General features: G+C 37.4%; 1 protein-coding gene across 3 annotated transcripts in view; it reads left to right on the forward strand.

Moving 5' to 3' along the window:
• ITFG1 (integrin alpha FG-GAP repeat containing 1) overlaps positions 1-21,012 on the forward strand; it is a 307,662-nt gene that overhangs the window by 25,854 nt on the left and 260,796 nt on the right. For all 3 annotated transcript variants that reach the window (XR_009049769.1, XM_057713043.1, XM_057713042.1), the window contains exon 6: positions 18,686-18,780. Coding sequence is in view for 2 of the 3 variants with exons in the window: in XM_057713043.1 (XP_057569026.1) it covers positions 18,686-18,780 (95 nt within the window). In the remaining variant the exon portion in view is untranslated. The remainder of the gene's footprint in view (positions 1-18,685; positions 18,781-21,012) is intronic.

Here is a 21,012-nt window from a genome sequence, read left to right on the forward strand (position 1 = left end):
GCGTTGTGGTCTGAGAAGATGCTTGATATGATTTCAATTTTCTTGAATTTGCTGAGGTTTGATTTGTGACCCAGGATGTGATCTATCCTGGAAAATGTTCCGTGTGCACTTGAGAAGAACGTGTATTCTGTCGTTTTTGGATGGAATGTCCTATAAATATCAATGAAGTTGAGATGATCTAATGTGTCATTTAAAGCTTGTGTGTCTTTATTGATTTTCTGTTTGGATGATCTGTCCATTGATGTAAGTGGGGTGTTCAAGTCTCCCACTATTATTGTGTTCCTGTCGATGTCCCCTTTTATAGCTGTTAGCATTTGCCTTATGTATTGAGGTGCTCCTATACTGGGGGCATAGATATTTACCATTGTGATATGTTCTTCTTGGATGGATCCCTTGATCATTATGTAGTGTCCTTCCTTGTCTCTTTTAATAGTCTTTACTTTCAAGTCTAATTTGTCTGATATGAGTATTGCTACTCCAGCTTGCTTTTGACTTCCATTTGCATGGAATATCTTTTTCCATCCCTTTACTTTCAGTCTATATGTATCTCTTGGTCTGAAGTGGGTTTCTTGTAGGCAGCATATAGAAGGGTCTTGTTTTTGTATCCATTCAGCCAGTCTGTGTCTTTTGGTTGGAGCATTTAATCCATTTACATTTAAAGTGATTATTGACATGTGTGTTCCAATTACCATTTTCTTAATTGTTTTGAGTTTGTATTTGTAGGTGTTTTCCTTTTCTTGTGTTTCCTACTTAGAGAAGTTCCTTTAGCACTTGTTGTAAGGCTGGTTTGGTGGTGCTGAATTCTCTTAACTTTTGCTTGTCTGGAAAGCTTTTGATTTCTCCCTCAAATCTGAATGAGATTCTTGCTGGGTAGAGTATTCTTGGCTGTAGGTTTCTCTCTTTCAGGACTTTCAGGATATCCTGCCATTCCCTTCTGGCCTGCAGAGTTTCTGTGGAAAGGTCAGCTGTTATCCTGATGGGTTTTCCCTTATATGTTGTTTGTTGCTTTTCTCTTGCTGCTTTTAATATTTTTTCTTTGTGTTTAGTTGTCGTTAGTTTGATTAATATGTGCCTTGGTGTATTTCTCCTTGGGTTTATTCTGTATGGGACTCTCTGTGCTTCTTGGACTTGGTGAATTATTTCCTTTCCCATGTTGGGGAAGTTTTCCACTATAACCTCTTCAAATATTTTCTCAGACCCTTTCTTGTTTTCTTCTTCTTCTGGGATGCCTATAATTCGAATGTTGGTACGCTTAATGTTATCAGTGAGGTCTCTGAGACTGTCTTCTAATCTTTTTATTCTTTTTTCTTTTTCCTGCTCTGTGGCAGTTATTTCCCCCATTCTATCTTCCAACTCACTTATTCGTTCTTCTGCCTCAGTCATTCTGCTGGTTATAGCATGTAGAGTATTTTTAATTTCAGTTATTTTGTTATCCATTGCTGTTTGTTTTTCTGAGTTCTTATGAACTGTTTCTTGTACTTTCTCTATTTTGTTATCAAGATTTTGTATCATTTTTACTATCATTACTCTAAATTCCTTTTCAGGCATTTTTCCTATTTCCTCCTCATTTATTTGGTCTTGTGGGTTTTTTTCTTGCTCCTTTGCCTGCATGGTGTTTCTTTGTTTCCTCATGGTTGTCCAAACTTTTGGGGTTGCTTGTCCTTGGGTTTTTTTGCGTTATTTTGTGACCAGCAGAGGTTCCTTTATTGTTCATCTGTAAGCGTCGGTGTGTGGGGAGGGAGAGGGTACAACAGTGGCTCCTTCTCCTGGGAGGGAGTGAGCAGTGGCGCACTGATGTCTCAGTCAGGCTTGGAGGTGCCTGTTGCAGAGGGCGCCGGTGGCTCAGGCGTAAACAGAAAGTCTTAGAGTTGGGCCTCTCTTGGGGTTTTTTTCTTTTCTTTTCTTTTTTTTTTTTTTTTTCTCTCGGCAGCCTCCCTGCTGCTGGCATTGCAAGGAGTTTTAATCTAGCCCCGCCCGAGTGCCTGAGGGTGCTTGTTATCCCTGAGAGCCTTAGGTGGCCCGCAGGGCGTCTCTCCACTGCCTGTTGCAGAGGCATGGAAAGAGAGAGAGAGGCTATGCGCGTGGCTCCTCCCAGCCGCCAGTGAGCCTGCAGCCTCCAGCAGCCATCATGGCCGGGCAGCTCTCAGGAACGGGCACTCCTCTCCGCGGGCCTCCTCCCTCCTGTCCTCTCGGTCCGTCACCCTACCGGCAACAATGTTTCCCACACTGAACCAGCTCTCCTGCTCCCACACTCCCGCTCCTGGACCCTCCGTTCAGCCGCGGATCGATGTCTTGGTCCGGGAACGCTGAGCTGCGCTGCGGACCCTCCGAATGTTTCTCACTCCCTCCCGTCTGCCACAGCTCCGCCGCTTCACCCTCTTTGAGCCCTCGTAGATGCCTCCCTACTGGCTATGTCGGGCTCCCCGCAGTCCCATCCGGTGTCCGAGGCCGTCTGCTGGTGTTCAGCTGGTTCTCTGTGAGAATTACTGCGTCCTTCCGTGCATTCCCAATGCATCTGTGGGGAGGGATGCACTCCACGTCTCTCTACTTCGCCACCATCTTTTCCTCCAGTCAAAAATAAGAATGTTTTTAAAATACATAATAACAATGTATTTATTATACCTAAAAAATTAAGATTAATTTAATATTAAATTTCCAGGGAGATTTTAATGAACATATATGAACAAAATTTCTTAGCATCTATAGCTATAAAGATGAAGAAAAGGAGTAGGCTTTATGCTGAATCCTGTCTCATTCTAGCAATGTCATGCTATTCTAAAGATAAGTAAACAAGTATATTTTAAAGCTCTGTTCATCTCTTTAAAAAAATGCATTTCCAATAAAATTTTACCTTTGGTTTAATAAGCTGTCAAAGCATATGTATTTTCATCAGTGGTACAGTAATAGTTAAAATAACTTAACCAGGACTTCCCTGGTGGCACAGTAGTTAAGAATCCACCTGCCAATGCAGAGAACACAGGTTCAATACCTGGTCCAGGAAGATCCCACATGCAGTGGAGAAACTAAGCCCATAAACCATAATTACTGAGCCTGAGTGCTGCAACTATGTAGCCTACATGCCTACAGCCCATACTTCACAACAAGAGAAGCCACCACAATGGGAAGCCCACACTGCTACAAAGAATAGGCCCCCACTCACCGCAACTAGAGAAAGCCTGTGTGCAGCAACGAAGACCCAACGCAGCTAAATAAACAAACAAACAAACAAAGTAAATAAATATTTAAAATAAATAACTCAACCTCAAAGAGATGTTTTTTTAAACACCTGGATACATAAAGCTAATTTAAATACCAATTTGAAGACGAACATTTCTTTGGAGACATATGATAGGGTGATCACTAAGAAGACCAGATGTAAAAACATTTTACATCATGATAAAGTTCTGTAAGAGAAATAGAACAGAAGCACAAGTTCAAGGATAAAGGGAAGAAGAACTTTTTTATGTGGCTTGTGGGTGTATGTGGATGATGGTAGATAACAATCAGTATGGTATCTATATTCACACTGGATAAATTTTTAAGAGTAATTTTTTTTTTGAAGTTGCTATACAATATTATATAGGTTAGGTTATAGGTGTACAATATAGTGATTCACAATTTTTAAAGGTTATATGCCACTTATAGTTATTAGAAGATATTTGCTCTATTCCCTGTGTTGTACAATATATCCTTGTTTTATACTTAATAGTTCATACCTCTTACTCCCCTGCCCCTATAGTGCCCCTCCTCCTTCCCTCTCCCCACTGGTAACCGTTAGTTTGTTCTGTATTATATCTGTGAGCCTGCTTCTTTTATGTTATATTCACTAGTTTGTTGTATTTTTTAGATTCCACATACGAGTGATATCATACAGTATTTATCTTTCTCTGACTTATTTCACTTAGCATAATGCCCTCCAAGTCCACCATGTTGCTGCAGATGGCAAAATTTCATTCTTTTTTATACTGAGTAGTATTCCATTGTGTGTTTGTATGTGTATGTGTGTGTGTGTATATATATATTACACACATATATATGTCACATCTTTATCCATTCATCTGTTGTTAGGCACTTAAGTTGCTTGGCTTTTGTAAATAATGCTGCTATGAACATGTATGTTTCTGAATTAGTGTTTATATTCTAGGTATATGTACCCCAGGAGTGGAATTGCTGGATCATATGGTAGCTCTCTTTTTAGTGTTTGAGAAACCTCCATACTGTTTTCCACAGTGGCTATACCAATTTACCTTTCTACCAACAGTGTATGAGGGTTCCCTTTTCTCTACATCCTCACCAACATTTGTTATTTGTGTTCTTTTTGGTGATAGCCATTCTGACAGGTGTGAGGTAATATCTCATTATGGCTTTGATTTACATTTCCCTGATAATTAGCCATGTTGAGCACCTTTTCATGTGCCTGTTGACCATCTACGTTTTCTCTTTGGAAAATTGTCTGTTCAGTTCTTCGGCCCATTTTTTAATTGGGTTGGTTGTTTTTTTGATGTTGTTATATGAGCAGTTCATATATGTTGGATTTTAATCCCTTATTGGTCATATCATTTGCAAATATTTTCTCCAGTTCTGTAGGTTGGTTGTCTTTCCTTTTATTGATGGTTTTCTTTGCTGTGCAAAAGCTTTTAAGTTTAATTAGGTCCCATTTGTTTATTTTTTTGCTTTTATTTCCTTTGCTTTAGGAGATAGATCAAAAAAAAATATTGCTGTGATTTTTGTCAAAGAGTATTCTGCCTGTGTTTTCCTCTAGGTGTTTTATAGTATCTAGTCTTACATTTAGATCTTTAATCCATTTAGAGTTTATTTTTGTATATGGTGTTAGAGAATGTTCTAAATTTCATTCTTTTATATGTAGCTGTCCAGTTTTCCCAGCACCACTTATTGAAGAGACTATCTTTTATTCATTGTATATTCTTGCCTCCACTGTCATAGATTAATTGACTATAAGTGTGTGGGTTTATTTCTAGGCTCTCTATTCTGTTCCATTCATTAGAGTAATCATTTTATTTTAAAATATCAATAATTCTAATAGAGTTAAAGGTTATGTGTCTTGTAGCCATTTAAAATGATGAAAATATTTATATTACTTTCTTAGAAATGAACTTAAAGGTATTAAGGGATATATGGGTTTTGTAAATTCTTTGAGTCTATTTGAGCAAAAATTTTCAAGACCTCTGGACTAGGCAGCTAAGAGAAGCATGCTAGACCTATCTTCACACTAGACCCATCTCCTAGTAACTGCTTTTACCTGGATATCGTAAATAATGACAACTCAGTACAGGCTGATCAATGAAAAGTGGGTGGATTAGCAGTCATTTCTGAGAGCAGTTACCATAGGCAACTAAAAGCTACAGTTGACATTAATTACATTTAAATTCATCCTTTGATAAATGCTGTTCTTTGAGATTAAGGATGATGATGCCCACAAATTAGAACACTTTGACATAATTATGTTTCTTGTGGGGCAAAAGCTAATAATTGGAATTTTCTGCAGAGGTCAAGAAATGTCAACAGATAGATTCAGCATGGCTCAGAATTGCTCACTTTTTCATCTCTGCTGTTTCTTCCTTTGTCATCAGAGCAGTTTGCATCTGTGACCTTGCCCTTCAAATGGAGTTGACAAAATTATAGTTTATATGGGTATACTTGCTTGAAAAATATGGTGTCTGTTTCTTATTGAAAAACTACTTTGTGTACAAAGAGCAACATTAAAGGCATAAGAAGTGAATTTTATTTTCAACTATTCACATTTTTAAACAATTTAATTCTGTTAGACAACTGTATATACATTCAGTTTTCGATCATCTTAAAATATACCACATAAGAAACAAAAGCTCTTTCTCTCTCCCCCCACCTTTGGTTGGCATCAAAATGGTAAATAAACACTGTATGTAAAATAAACTGTAAAGATCTACTAACTGCCTTTTAAGAGATGTTAGTGTAAAGTATCAGAGCATAGGCAACGACTTTAAAATTTAAAATACTGTGAGGAACTTGAATATTGATTTGAAATGTTCAAGATAGCAATATTACAATAAATATTTTGTTAGGAGGAAAACTCATGGGGCCCAGAAGGAAAACAGAGTGAGTAAAAATTATTATTTTTTTTTTTTTGGAATATAATTGCTTTACACTCTTGTACCAGTTTTTGAGGGACACCAAAGTCAATCAGCTGTATTTATACATATATCCCCATATTCTCTCCCTTCCTTGACTGCCCCCAACCCTCCCTGTCCCGGCCCTCTAAGGCATCACCCATCATCGAGTTGATCTCCCTTTGTCATACAGCAACTTCCCACTGGCTGTCTGTTTTACTCTTGGTAATATATATATGTCTATGCTACTCTCTCACTTCATCCCAGCTTCACCTTCACCCCCCACACCCACCAAACTCGTGTCATCCAGTCCATTCTCTGCATCTGCATCCTTGTTCTTGTCTTGTCACTGCGCTCATCAGTACCTTTTTTTTTTTTTCTTCTAGATTCCATATATATGAGTTAGTATACAATATTTGTTTTTCTCTTTCTGGCTTGCTTCACTCTGTATGACAGACTCTAGGTCTATCCACCCCATTACATATAGCTCCATTTCATTCCTTTTTATAGCTCAGTAATATTCCATTGTATACATATGCCACATCTTCCTTATCCATTCATTTGTTGATGGGCATTTCGGTTGCTTCCATGTCCTGGCTATTGTAAATAGTGCTGCAATGAACATTATGCTACATGTTTCTTTTGGGATTATGATTTTCTCTGGGTATATGCCCAGTAGTGGGATTACTGGATCATATGGTAGGTCTATTTTTAGTTTTTTAAGGAACCTCCAAACTGTTTTCCATAGTGGCTGTACCAATTTACAGTCCCACCAACAGTGCAGGAGCGTTCCCTTTTCTCCACACCCTCTCCAACATTTGTTGTTTCTAAATTTTTTGATGGTGGCCATTCTGACCGGTGTGAGGTGATACCTCATTGTGGCTTTGACATACATTTCTCTGATGATGAGTGATGTTGAGCATCTTTTCATGTGTTTGTTGGCCATCTGTATGTCTTCTCTGGACAAATGTCTACTTAGGTCTTCCGCCCATTTGTGGATTGGGTTATTTGCTTTTTTGGTATTAAGCTGCATGAGCTGCTTGTATATTTTAGAGATTAATCCTTTGTCCGTTGTTTCGTAGGCAACTATTTTTTCCCATTCTGAGGGTTGCCTTCTTGTCTTGTTTATGGTTTCTTTTGCTGTGCAAAAGCTTTTAAGTTTCATTAGGTCCCATTTGTTTATTCTTGATTTTATCTCCATGATTCTAGGAGGTGGGTCCAAAAGGATCTTGCTTTGACAGATGTCATAGAGTGTTCTGCCTATGTTTTCCTCGAGGAGTTTTATAGTATCTGGCCTTACATTTAGGTCTTTAATCCATTTGGAGTTTATTTTTGTGTATGGTGTTAGGAAGTGTTCTAATTTCATTCTTTTACATGTTGCTGTCCAATTTTCCCAGCACCATTTACTGAAGAGGCTGTCTTTTTTCCATTGTAAATTCTTGCCTCCTTTGTCAAAGGTAAGGTGCCCATAGGTGCTTGGGTTTACCTCTGAGTTCTCTATTGTGTTCCATTGATCTTCCTTTCTGTTTTTGTGCCAGTACCATACTGTCTTGATCACTGTGGCCTTGTAGTATAGTTTGAAGTCAGGAAGCCTAATTCCACCAACTCCAACTTTCCTTCTCAAGATTGCTTTGGCTATTCGGGGTCTTTTGTGTTTCCATGCAAAAATAGTAGGATTTCTTGCTCTAGTTCTGTGAAAATTGCCGTTGGTAGTTTGATAGGGATTGCGTTGAACCTGTAAATTGCTTTGGGTAGTACTGTCATTTTCACAATGTTGATTCTTCCATTCCAAGAGCATGGTATGTCCCTCCATCTGTTTGTGTCGTCTTTGATTTCTTTCATCAGTGTCTTAAAGTTTTCTGCATACAGATCTTTTGACTCCTAGGCAGCTTTATTCCTAGGTATTTTATTCTTTTTGTTGCAGTGGTAAATGGGGGAGTTTCCTTAATTTCTGTTCCTGTTCTTTCGTTATTAGTGTATAGGAATGCAAGAGATTTCTGCGCATTTATTTTGTATCCTGCTACTTTACTGAATTCATCGATTTGTGCTAGCAGTTTTCTGGTAGAGTCTTTCTGGTTTTCTATGTATAATATCATGTCACCTGCAAAAAGTGACAATTTTACTTCTCTTTTCCAATTTGGATTCCTTTTTTTTCATTTTCTTCTCTGATTGCTGTGGCTAAAACTTCCCAAACTATGTTGAATAATAATGGTGAGAGTGGACACCCTTGTCTTGTTCCTGTTCTAAGAGGGAATTCTTTTAGTTTTTCACCATTTAGAATGATGATGGCTTTTGGTTTGTCATCTATGGCTTTTGTTATGTTGAGGTAATTTCCTTCTATGCCCATTTTCTGGAGAGTATTTTTCATAAATGGATGTTGAATTTTGTCAGGAGCTTTTTCTGCATCTATTGAGATGATCATATGCTTTGTATCCTTCAATTTGTTAATATGATGTATCACATTGATTGATTTGCATATATTGAAGAATCCTTGCCTTCCAGGAATAAACCCCACTTGATCATGGTGTATGAGTGTTTTAATGTGCTGTTGGATTCTATTAGCTAGGATTTTGTTGAGAATTTTTGCATCTATATTCATCAGTGATATTGGCCTGTAATTTTCTTTTTTTGTGACATGTTTGCCTGGTTTTGGTATCAGGGTGATGGTGGCCTCGTAGAATGAATTTGGGAGTGTTCCTCCTTCTACTATATTTTGGAAGAGTTTGAGAAGGATAGGTGTTAGCTCTTCTTGAAATGTTTGGTAGAATTTGCCTGTGAATCTCTCTGGCCCTGGGCTTTTGTGTGTTGGGAGATTTTTAATCACAGTCTCAATTTCCATACTTGTGATTTGTCTGTTCATAGTTTCTATTTCTTCCTGGTTCAGTCTTGAAAGGTTGTATTTTTCTAAGAATTCATCCATTTCTTCTAGGTTATCCAATTTATTGGCATATAGTTGCTTGTAGTAGTTTCTCATGATCTTTTGTATTTCTGTGGTGTCCGTTGTTACTTCCCCTTTTTCATTTCTAATTCTGTTGATTTGCGCCATCTCCCTTTTTTTCCTGATGAGTCTTGCTAATGGTTTATCAATTTTGTTTATCTTCTCAAAGAACCAGCTTTCAGTTTCATCAATTTTTTCTATTGTTTCCTCAATTTCTTTTTGATTCATTTCTGATCTAATCATTGTAATTTCTTTCCTTCTGCTCACTTTGGGGTTTCTTTGTTCTTCTTTCTCCAATTGTTTTACATGTAAGGTTAGGTTGTTTATTCGATAATTTTCTTATTTCTTGATGTAGGACTGTATTGCTATAAACTTCCCTCTTAGAACTGCTTTTGCTGCATCCCATAGGTTTTGGGTTGTTGTGTTTTCATTTTCATTTGTTTCTAGATATCTTTTGATTTCCTCTTTGATTTCTTTAGTGATTTCTTGGTTGTTTAATAACGTATTGTTTAACCTCCATGTGGTTGTATTTTTTACATTTTTTTTCCTGTAATTGATATGTAGTCTCATGGCATTGTGGTCAGAGAAGATGCTTGATATGATTTCAATTTTCTTGAATTTACTGAGGCTTGATGTGACCCAAGATGTGATCTGTCCTGGAAAATGTACCGTGTGAACTTGTGAAGAAGTTGTATTCTGTTGTTTTTGGATGGAATGTCATAATGTTGCTTATAAGTATGTTAAGATAAAATAAACTAAAAAAGGATAGAAGACGACAACAGGAGAGCGTACTGTGACTGGAAATATGAAAATAAAAAGATAGAAATGGAAATGTATGAAAGATAGAGATGAAAAGAAGGTAGGAGAAATATATAGTCAGCACTACAAAAAACTTAGCTAGAAATAGAAATATATAAAAATGCTAAATTAAAAATAGAATAAAAAAGTATGTTATAAAATTTGTAGATCCCTTATGGCTAAGATCGTACTTAAGAAAGAAAAGAAAGAAAAAAAAACTAGAGCTCACCCCAGAATGGACCAGTTTAATAGAATTAATACTAATATTTCTGTTTCCTTAGGGTCTCAGCTGTAAGTGTCCTTCTACCTGCCTTGGGTTTTTTGTGTTATTCTGTGACCAGCAGAGCTTCCTTTATTGTTCGTCTTTAAGCGCTGGTGTGTGGGGAGGGGGAGGGTACAATACTGGCTCCTTCCCCTGGGAGTGAGTGAGCAGTGGCACACTGTCTGGGTCATGGCGTTTCAGTCGGGCGTGGAGGTGCCTGTTGCAGAGGGACACTGGTGGCTCAGGTGTAAACAATATCTCAGAGTTGGGCCTCTCTCCGGGCTTTTTGCTCTCGGCTGCCGGCATTCTAAGCCAGCCCCACCGAGGGGCCTTTGTTATCCCTGAGTGCCTTAGCTTGGCCCACAGGGGTCCTTCCTCTGCCTGTTGCAGACACCAAGAGAGAGAGGCTATGCCCGCGGCTCCTCCCCCTGACCCATGAGCCACGAGCATCCAGCTGCCACCATGGCCCGGCAGCTCTCTGGGGCAGGCACTCCTCGCTGTGGACCTCTTCCCTCCTGTCATTTCGGTCCCTCTCCCTGCTGCCAGCAGTGCTTCTCACCCTGAACCAGTTCTCCGGTTCCCACGCTCCCGCTCCCAGACCCCCTGTTCAGCTGTGAATTGACATCTCAGTCTGGGAATGCTGAGCCGTGGTGCAGACCCTCCGTGTGTTTCTCTCTCCCTCCCGTGCCACAGCTCAGCCGCTTCACCTTCTTTGAGCCATCGTAAATGCCCCCCTGCTGGTTATGTCGGGATCCTTGCGGTCCTTTCTGGTGTCCGAGGTCGTCTGCTGGTGTTCAGTTGGTTCTCTGTGGGAATTATTGCGTCTTTTGGTGCATTCCCAATGCATCTGTAGAGAAGGATGCATTCCACGTCCCTCTACTTCGCCACCACTTTTCTCCTCCAGTTCCTAGTTTTGAAGTAGCTGAGAGCAAAGGGTGGTGATTTAAAGATAGAATGAGTGTGCAGATAACATACAAATCTTGTCTTTAGGGCCATTCCACTCTACAAAGGCTGGACTCGTCGAGTCACCAGCACAGATGCCCACCTCGAGCAAGTGAACATTTTTTTAAAGGTTGGGACTTGACCTGCCTGCAGGCACTAGCTCTGTGTAAAAAGGGCCAATTGGCTGCCAGACCTTCTGATATTTCAAGAGAAGCTGGAAATCCTAATTTTTATTTGGAATCTGATATTTAATTTGTTTTACTCTGAATTCAAACTTTTGTAAACAATGTGTAGGTCAAATAAAATGCATTTTTATGCTGAATTTGGCACATAGTCTGCCACTTTGTGACTTTTGCTTTATCACTGTTCTAGATTCTTCATTTGAAATGTACATTTTATTAAATAGTTCTTAGGGCAAAATGTCACAAGTTAGTTGAGATTTTACAAAAGTCTAGATAAAACTTATTTCAAAGCAAACCTGTAAAAAAATTCTGTGGGAAATTAGATCAATAACTACTTGCATAGTAATTAAAGACAGCCATATGATTAGCCTCCTGGAGCTCAACTGTGTAAAGGCTTGTATTTTTTTACATCTATTGAGATGATCATGTGGTTTTTATCCTTCAGTTTGTTATTGTGGTGTATCACATTGATTGATTTGCGTATATTGAAAAATCCTTGCATTCCAGGGATAAACCCCACTTGATCATGGTATATGATCCTTTTAATGTGTTGTTGGATTCTGTTAGCTAGTATTTTGTTGAGGATTTTTGCATCTAAATTCATCAGTGATATTGGTCTGTAGTTCTCTTTTTTTGTAGTATCTTTGTCTGGTTTTGGTATCAGGGTGATGCTGGCTTCATAAAATGAGTTTGGGATTGTTCCTTCCTCTGCAATGTTGTGAAAGAGTTTGAGAAGGATGGATGTTAGCTCTTCTCTAAATGTTTGATAAAATTCACCTGTGAATCCATCTGGTCCTGGACTTTTGTTTGCTGGGAGATTTTTAATCACAGTTTCAATTTCATTACTCGTGATTAGTCTGTTCATATTTTCTATTTCTTCCTGATTCAGTCTTGGAAGGTTATACTTTTCTAAGAATCTGTCCATTTCATCCAGGTTGTCCATTTTATTGGCATATAGTTGCTTGTAGTAATCTCTTATGGTGCTTTTTATTTCTGCAGTGTCCATTGTAACTTCTCCTGTTTCATTTCTAATTTTATTGATTTGAGTCCTCTCCCTCTTTTTCTTGATGAGTCTTGCTAGAGGTTTATCGATTTTATTTATCTTCTCAAAGAACCAGCTTTTAGTTTTATTGATTTTTGCTATTGTTCTCTTTGTCTCTATTTCATTTATTTCTGCTCTGATCTTTATGGTTTCTCTCCGTCTACTAACTTGGGGTTTTGTTTGCTCTTCTTTCTCTAGTTTCTTTAGGTGTAAGGTTACATTGTTTATTTGGGATTTTTCTTGTTTCTTGAGGTAGGATTGTATTGCTATAAACTTCCCTCTTAGAACTGCCTTTGCTGCATCCTATAGGTTTTGGATCGTTGTGTTTTCATTGTCATTTGTCTCTAGGTATTTTTTGATTTCCTCTTTGATTTCTTCAGTGATCTGTTGGTTATTTAGTAGTGTATTGTTTAGCCTCCATGTGTTTGTGTTTTTTACAGTTCTTTTCCTGTAATTGATTTCTAATCTCATAGCATTGTGGTCAGAAAAGATGCTTGATATGATTTCAATTTTCTTGAATTTACCAAGGCTTGATTTATGACCCAAAATGTGATCTATCCTGGAGAATGTCCCATGTGCACTTGAGAAGAATGTGTAATCTGCTGTTTTTGGATGTAATGTCCTATAGATATCTATTAAATCCAGCTGATTTATTGTGTCATTTAAAGCTTGTGTTTCCTTATTAATTTCCTGTCTTGATGATCTGTCCATTGGTGTAAGTGGAGTGTTAAAGTCCCCCACTATGATTGTGTTATTGTTGATTTCCTCTTTCATAGTTCTTAGCATTTGCATTATGTATTGAGGTGCTCCTATATTGGGTGCATATATATTTATAATTGTTATCTCTTCTTCTTGGATTGATCCCTCAATCTTTATGTAATGTCCTTTCTTGTCTCTTGTAATATTTTTTATTTTAAAGTCTATTTTATCTGATATGAGTATTGCTTACTCCAGCTTTCTTTTGATTTTCATTTGCATGGAATATCTTTTTCCATCCCCTCACTTTCCATCTGTATGTGTCCCTAGGTCTGAAGTGGGTCTCTTATAGACAGCATATATATGGGTCTTGTTTTTGTATCCATTCAGCCAGCCTGTGTCTTTTGGTTGGGGCATTTAGTCCATTTACATTCAAGGTGATTATCGATATGTATGTTCCTATTACCATTTTCTTAATTGTTTTGGGTTTGTTTTTATAGATCCTTTTCTTCTCTTATGTTTCCCATTTAGAGAAGTTCCTTTAGCATTTGTTGTAAGGCTGGTTTGATGGTGCTGCATTCTCTTAGCTGTTGCTTGTCTGTAAAGCTTTTGATTTCTCCCTTGAATCTGAATGAGATCCTTGCTGGGTAGAGTATTCTTGGTTGTAGGTTCTTCCCTTTCATCACTTGAAATATATCTTGCCACTCCCTTCTGGCTTGAAGAGTTTCTGCTGAGAAATCAGCTGTTACCCTTATGGGAGTTCCCTTGTATGTTATTTGTCTTTTTTTCCCTTGTTGCTTTTAATAACTTTTCTCTGTGTTTAATTTTTGTCAGTTTGACTACTGTATGTCTTGGCATGTTTCTCCTTGGGTTTATCCTGCCTGGGACTCTCTGCGCTTCCTGGACTTGGGTAGCTATTTCCTTTCCCATGTTAGGGAAGTTTTCAAAAACTAGAATCTCTTCCAATATTTTCTGGGGTCATTTCCCTCTCTCTTCTCCTTCTGGACCCCTATAATGCAAATGTTGGTGTGTTTAATGTTGTCCCAGAGGTCTCTTAGGCTGTCTTCAGTTCTTTTCATTCTTTTTTCTTTATTCTTTTCTGCATCAGTGATGATCACCATTCTGTCTTCCAGGTCACTTATTCGTCCTTCTGCCTCAGTTAATCTGCTCTTGGTTCCTTCTAGTGTATTTTTCATTTCAGTTATTGTGTTGCATATCTCTGTTTGTTTGTTCTTTAATTCTTCTAGGTCTTTGGTAAACTTTTCTTGCAACTTTTCAATCTTTGCATCCAATCTTTTTTCAAAGTCCTGGATCATCTTCACCATCATTATTCTGAATTCTTTTTCCGGAAGAGGGCCTATCTCCTCTTCATTTAGTTGTTTTTCTGGTGTTTTATCTTGTCCCTTCATCTGGTACAAAGTCTTTTGCCTTTTCATTTTCTCTATCTTTCTATGGCTGTGGTTTTCAGTTCCACAAGATGAAATACTGCTGATACTGCTTGATTCTGCTGTCTGCCCTCTTGTGGAGGAAGCTATCTAGGAGGCTCATGGGTGCTTCCTGATGGGAGGGACTGATGGTGGGTTGGGGTGAGTGGGTGGAGCTCAGTAAGACTTTAATCCAATTTAGTGGGTGAAGCTCAGTGACAGTTTAATCTGCTTGTCTGCCAGTGGGTAGGGCTGTGTTCCCACCCTGGTGGTCGTTTGGCCTGAGGCGACCCAGCACTGGAGCTTACAGGCTCTTTGGTGGAGCTAATGGTAGACTTTGGAAGGGCTCACGCCAGTGAGCGCTTCTCAGAACCCCTGCTGCCAGTGCCCCGTCTCCTCGGTGAGCCACAGCTGCCCCCTACCTCTGCAGGCAACCCTCCAACACCAGCAGGTAGGTCTGGTTCAGTCTCCTATGGGGTCACTGCTCCTTCCCCCTGGTTCCTGGTGAGCACACTTTTTTGTGTGCCCTCCAAGAGTGGAGTCTCCATTTCCCCCAGTCCTGTGGAGGTCCTACAGTCAAATCTTGCTGGCTTTCAAAGTCTGATTCTCTGGGGATTCCTCCTCCCATTGCTGCCTGCCAGGTTAGGAAGCCTGATGTGGGGCTCAGAACCCTCAGGACCTCTTTGGTATAACTGTTCTCCACCTTGTGAGTCACCCTCCCAGCATTTATGGGATTTGATTTTAATGTGATTGTGCCCCTCCTACCATCTCATTGTGGCTTCTCCTTTGTCTCTGGATGTGGGGTGGGTTTTTTTGGTGAGTTCCAGTGTCTTTCTGTTGATGGTTGTTCAGCAGTTAGTTGTAATTCCGGTGCTCTTGCAAGAGGGAGTGAGCGCACGTCCTCCTACTCTGCCATCTTGATTCTTCTGTTGTATTTTTTTAATTCACTTTTGGCCTATAATTATAAATTTGTTGGAAACATGAGAAAACTCTTCTGAAATGACTTTATGTGAGACTTGTCATAGAATGTCTAGCCTGAGTGATTTTTTTGTACGTAATTAAAAATACCTTAATGATTAGAATTTAAAGAACTGATGAATCAATGGCATATCTTAAACCAAACTAGTGATTGTTAAATTGGACTTAACTGAAATTATTTTAAGCATTTCTAACCTTGTGTAGTATGAAAAAAAAAAGACATGAATGCTTCATATTGAATTACCATACAACAAATGCTAAATATTTTTTAATGTATGTCAATATTTTCTTATCATAACCCTGTATTGGGGGGGTTTGGTTAAAGTAATACAATCAAGTTGTAGGAATACTGCTTGGTTTGGTTTTTACTGTCTTGTTTAGTTTATAGATGATAGCCAGTATGTGCTAAAAATAGTGTAGAAGAAGGTTATTGGGAAGAAGTTACTGTTTGTAGAACATGGACACTTTGCATAGAGAAAATTTTCTCCTGTTGAATGCTTATTCTTTTTCCCAGATTCCACCTGCCAATAACAAATTAGTCAGTTGTTTCTTTCCACTTTCCAAACACTTAAAGATGAACTTTACTTGCTATCTACTCAGTTGGGTACTGTGTTGACAATTAGATTGGACTTAATTAGCCTTTAATTACTGTTCAGAGATGACATATCTATACTTCCATATTGGACTGTGACATAGTACTGTGAAAAAAATAGCAAATTCTAACTAGAAGTAGAGAAGAATGGGAGATGCTACTTGAGATTACGATTCAGTTCAGCCAGTATTTGGGAGCCAGGTCCCAGTTAGGCATTGTAGATACAAATATCTATGAGTCACTGTACCTGTGATACACTCTCAGAGAAATAGTTCCTCAAGTAACTTTAATGCAAACCAAAGTGTTATTAGAGTGAAACAGTGAGAGAAGAGTAAAGGCCTTTTTGGAGGAAGCTGATTAAAGTAGGGCCTTGATAAATGGGAATGTCTCTTCTTTCTGTAGTTCATAATAATCTACCAGTATGACCTTCCTAATTTTGATAAATGTGCTTTGGTTATATTAGATGTTAACATTAGGAGAAACTGAAGGATATGTGAAAACTTCGTACTATTGATTTTTTTAATGAGATAAAATTCACAACATTATTACAATTAACCATTATTGTATACAATTTAATGATATTTAGATCATTTACCACATTGTGCAACCATCACCTAGTTCCAGTGGCTTTTCATCTCTCCAAAAGGAAACCCTGTACCCATTAAGCAGGCACTCTCCCTTTCCCCTCTACCCCCACAATGATAACCACTAATCTGCTTTCTGTCTCTAGGATTTTCCTATTGTGGGTATATCATATAAATGAAATCACACAAGATGTGACCTTTGAGTCTGGCTTCTTTCATATAGCATAATGTTTTAAAGGTTCATCCATATTGTACCATTATCAGTACTCCAGTTCTTTTTATGACTGAATAATATTTCCATCATATGGATATATGTCATTTTGTTTATCCATTCATCCATTGGTGGATATTTGGGTTATTGTGAATAGTGCTGCTAAGAGCATTCATGTACCAGTATTTGTTTGGATACCTGTTTTTCAGTTCTTATAGGTATATAACTAGGTATAGAAGTGCAGGGTCATATGGCAATTCAGTGTTTTACTTTTAAAAGAACTGCCAAACTGTTTTCATAGCTAATGCACCGTTTTATATTCCTACCAGCAGTGTACAAGAGTTTCCATTTCTTTTAGCAGTTTGATCCAATTGAGTTAATTTTTGGTATATGGTATGAGGTAGGGGTCTAAATTCATTCTTTTGCATGGCTCAAAACTTTGGAATTAATATTTATAAAAGATAATTATCCTTCTCCACAGTCTTGGGAAAATATCACCCATGATAATATTATTTTTCTTACTCTTAAAGAATTAAAGATATAAATATGAGCTAAAATTATAAGACTCTTAAAAGAAAGCATAGGAGTACATTTTCACGACCTTGGATTTGGAAATGGATTCTTAGATCAGACAGCAAAAGAAGAAAGCAACACAAGACAAATTAGATGAACTGGGAAGTTGTATAACAAAGGGAGTCCAACTTGAGGATGGAAGATGCCTTAGAGGACTGGGGCGGGGAGGGTGGGGGGGACTCGAGGGGGGGGAGTCAAGGAAGGGAGGGAATATGGGGATATGTGTATAAAAACAGATGATTGAACTTGGTGTACCCCCAAAAAAGTTTAAAAAAATAAAAAAAAACAAACCCCCCCCCCCAAAAAAAATTTTATACAGTACAGGACACTATCAAGAAACTGAAAAGACAGTGTGCAGAAGGGGAGAAAATATTGGCAAATTCTGCATCAGATAAAGATCTAGGATCTAGTCTATGTAAAGAACTCTTCCAATTCAAAGCAATAAATAACCCAATTTAAAAATAGGCAAAGAATTTGAGTAGACATTTCTCCAAAGATGTACAAGTGGCCAACAAGCACATGAAAACATGCTCAACATTATTAGACATCAGGAAAATGTAAATCAAAACCACAAGAACCCTTCAGGATAGCTATAATAAAACAGTAATAAGTGTGCACAATGAAATAGAGATATTGGAACATCCACACATTGCTAATGAGAATGTTGGATGATGAAAGCAGTTTTGACAGTTCTTCAGAAGTCAGGTATAGAGTTAACATGTGACTCAGCAATTCTCCTCCTAGGTTTATACCCAGAAGAATCGAGAACATATGTACATGTCCACATAAAAATTTTACATGAATATTCATAACAGCATTTGTTTGTAATAGCCAAGCTTGGAAACAAGTCAAATGCCCATCAATAGTTGAACAGATTAACAAAAAATATAGCTATATAATTAAATATTATTCAGGCATAAAAAAGACTGAAGTACTGACACATGCTACAACATGAATGAACCTGAAAATATTATTCCAAATGAAAGAAATCAGGCACAAAAGGCCATATATCATCTGATTCCATTTATGTGAAGTGTCCAAAATAGGGAAATCCATAGAGACAGAAGGCAAATTAGTGTTTACCAGAGGCTTAAGGGAGGGGAGAGTGAGAAGTTGCTAATGAATAGAGAGTTTCATTTTGAGGTGATGAAAATGTGAAATTAGAGGTGGTGGCTATATGCTGTGAACATACTAAAAAACCACTAAATTGTATACTCTAAAAGAGTGAATTTTAGAGTGTGTGAAATAGCTAAGAATAAATGAGTTTTTAAAATATCTCACTTGCAAAAATTTTTGTTTTAAAACACTGCTCGTTTAAAGTTTGCCTTAAAAAAATTTTTTTTTTTTTTTTTTTAGGAATTTATCATGGCATGCTGCATTGACCACTAAAAATAAAATGCGAATTCCACATTCTCATGCATTCATTGATCTGACTGAAGATTTTACCGCAGGTAAGTTGCACATAAATGTAAAATATTTCTTTTAGGCTGCCAAAGAATAATGAGATTTTTACTGTTTTCCTAGTAATCATTTGCTATTGAATTGAACATTAAAACCAAAATGTAAAAGGTTATAAGGAAATCAGTGATATTGGAAAAATGTAAAAAGTAATGGATGTAATAAGTAAGTCTTTAGTTATTGTTTTTGCTGTTTGTTAACCACTTCAAAATTTGGGTTATTGACTAATAAATGTTTCAAATTTAATTATAAGAAAAATATTTAGCTTAAGTATTAAAGAACTTCAAAGACTTTAAAAATTTTTTATTATGGAAAATTTTAAGCATAGAAAAGTAGGCAGAATAGTATGGTTACACACATTTAGTCATCAGCTAGCTTCAACAATAATCAGTATATGGCCAATCTTGTTTCATCTGTATAACTATCCATGAGCCCTTCCCACCCAGATAATTTCATAGGAATTCCCAAACATTATGTCATTTCATTTATAAATATTTCAGTCTGTATCTCTGATACAGACGTTTTTATTTTTAACAACCACAAGATCATTTTCAAACAAAAAGATTAATGATATTCTCTTAATATCAAATATTTATTCACTATTCACTATTTATGCCCCAATTCTCTCCTAAATGTTTTTATTAAATTAGGGGCTAAATAAGGTACATACATACAAAGAAAAAACATGTCTTACAGAATTTCTTAAAGTGTGGATTTTTGCTGATTCTGTCCCCCTGATTTTAATGTGTGACTGTGTCCCCTGTATTTCCTCTAAGCCATTGATTAGAGTTGGGGCCTTGATCAGAATCAGACTCTTTTTTTGGTTGAGAATGCTTCCTGGGTGTTGCTTTTTGTTTCAGCTCATTAGGAAATATGTGATTAGGTTCTCTCTTTTGTGATATTAAGATTGATCAGTAACTTCAGTTTTCTTCAGCATGGACCATTCATTATAATGCTCTCCTAGTGGTTTGAGCAGCTACTGATGATCATTGTTAAGTCCACTATTTCAAAAGGATTTACACAATCATAGCACCCTGTATCTATCACTCCTCAGCATATATTATTAGCTGGAATTTTCTATTAAAAAAAAAAAAACTGCTATCATTTTCTTTTTAGTCACCCAAAGCACAGTTGAGATGGGCAGGTTAAATGCTTGAATTTTCTTCCTTCTCATTTTTTTCCAATTTTTTTAAACTTGGTAAAATACACATAACATAAAATTTCCATCGTGGCCATTTTATGTGTCAGTAATATTAAATACATTCGTAGTATTGATCTACCATCCAACTCTTTTCATCTTGTAAAACTAAAACTCTATACCCATTAGATAATAACTCTCATTCATCCCTTTCCTCAACAGTGTGGCAACCACTGTTCTATCTTGTTTTTTGACTACTATAAGTACTTTGAATAAGTGAAATCATACAATGTGTGGTATTTTGTAACTGGCTTATTTCACTTAGCATGATGTCCTTAAGATACACCCATGTTGTAGCATATGTCAGAATTTTCTTCCTTCGTAAACCTGAATTGTATATAACCACATTTTGCTCAGCCTCCACATTTTAGCTATTGTGAATAATGCTGCTGTGAACGTTGATGTACAAACATCTCTTAGAGATCCTGCATTCAGTTCTTTTGGGTATATATCCAGAAGTGGAATTGCTGGATTGTATGATAATTTTGTGTTTAATTTTTTGAGGAATGGCCATCACAGCAGCTTTATCACTTTACATTCCCACCAACAGTGTACAAGGGTTCCAATTTCTCCACATACTTGCCAACATGTGTTATTTTCTGTTTGGTTGGTTGTTGTTTTTTTTTCATATTTAGTCATTCTAATAGGTGTAATGTGGTATCTCATTGTCGTGTGCACTTGTTGTTTTTTGATTTTTTGTTTGTTTGTTTTTCTTGCTGCTGCACTTGGCTTGAAGGATCTTAGTTTCCAAACGGATTGAGGGATTGAACCCAGCCCTAGCAGTGAAAGTGCCAAGTCCTAACCAGTGGACTGCCAAGAATTCCCTTATTATAGTTTTGATTTGCATTTTTCCTTGTGATTAGTGATGATCAGCACCTTTTCATATGCTTATTGGCTCTTTGCATATCTTTTTTGGAGAAATGTGTACTCAAGTCCTGTGCCCATTTTTTAATTGGGTTGTTTCTTTGGTGTTGTTGAGGTTTAGTTACTCTCTGTTCAGAATATTGCTCCCTTACCAGATACATGA

This window comes from Hippopotamus amphibius, chromosome 16 (assembly GCF_030028045.1).
Source record: "Hippopotamus amphibius kiboko isolate mHipAmp2 chromosome 16, mHipAmp2.hap2, whole genome shotgun sequence".
Lineage (NCBI taxonomy): Eukaryota > Metazoa > Chordata > Mammalia > Artiodactyla > Hippopotamidae > Hippopotamus > Hippopotamus amphibius.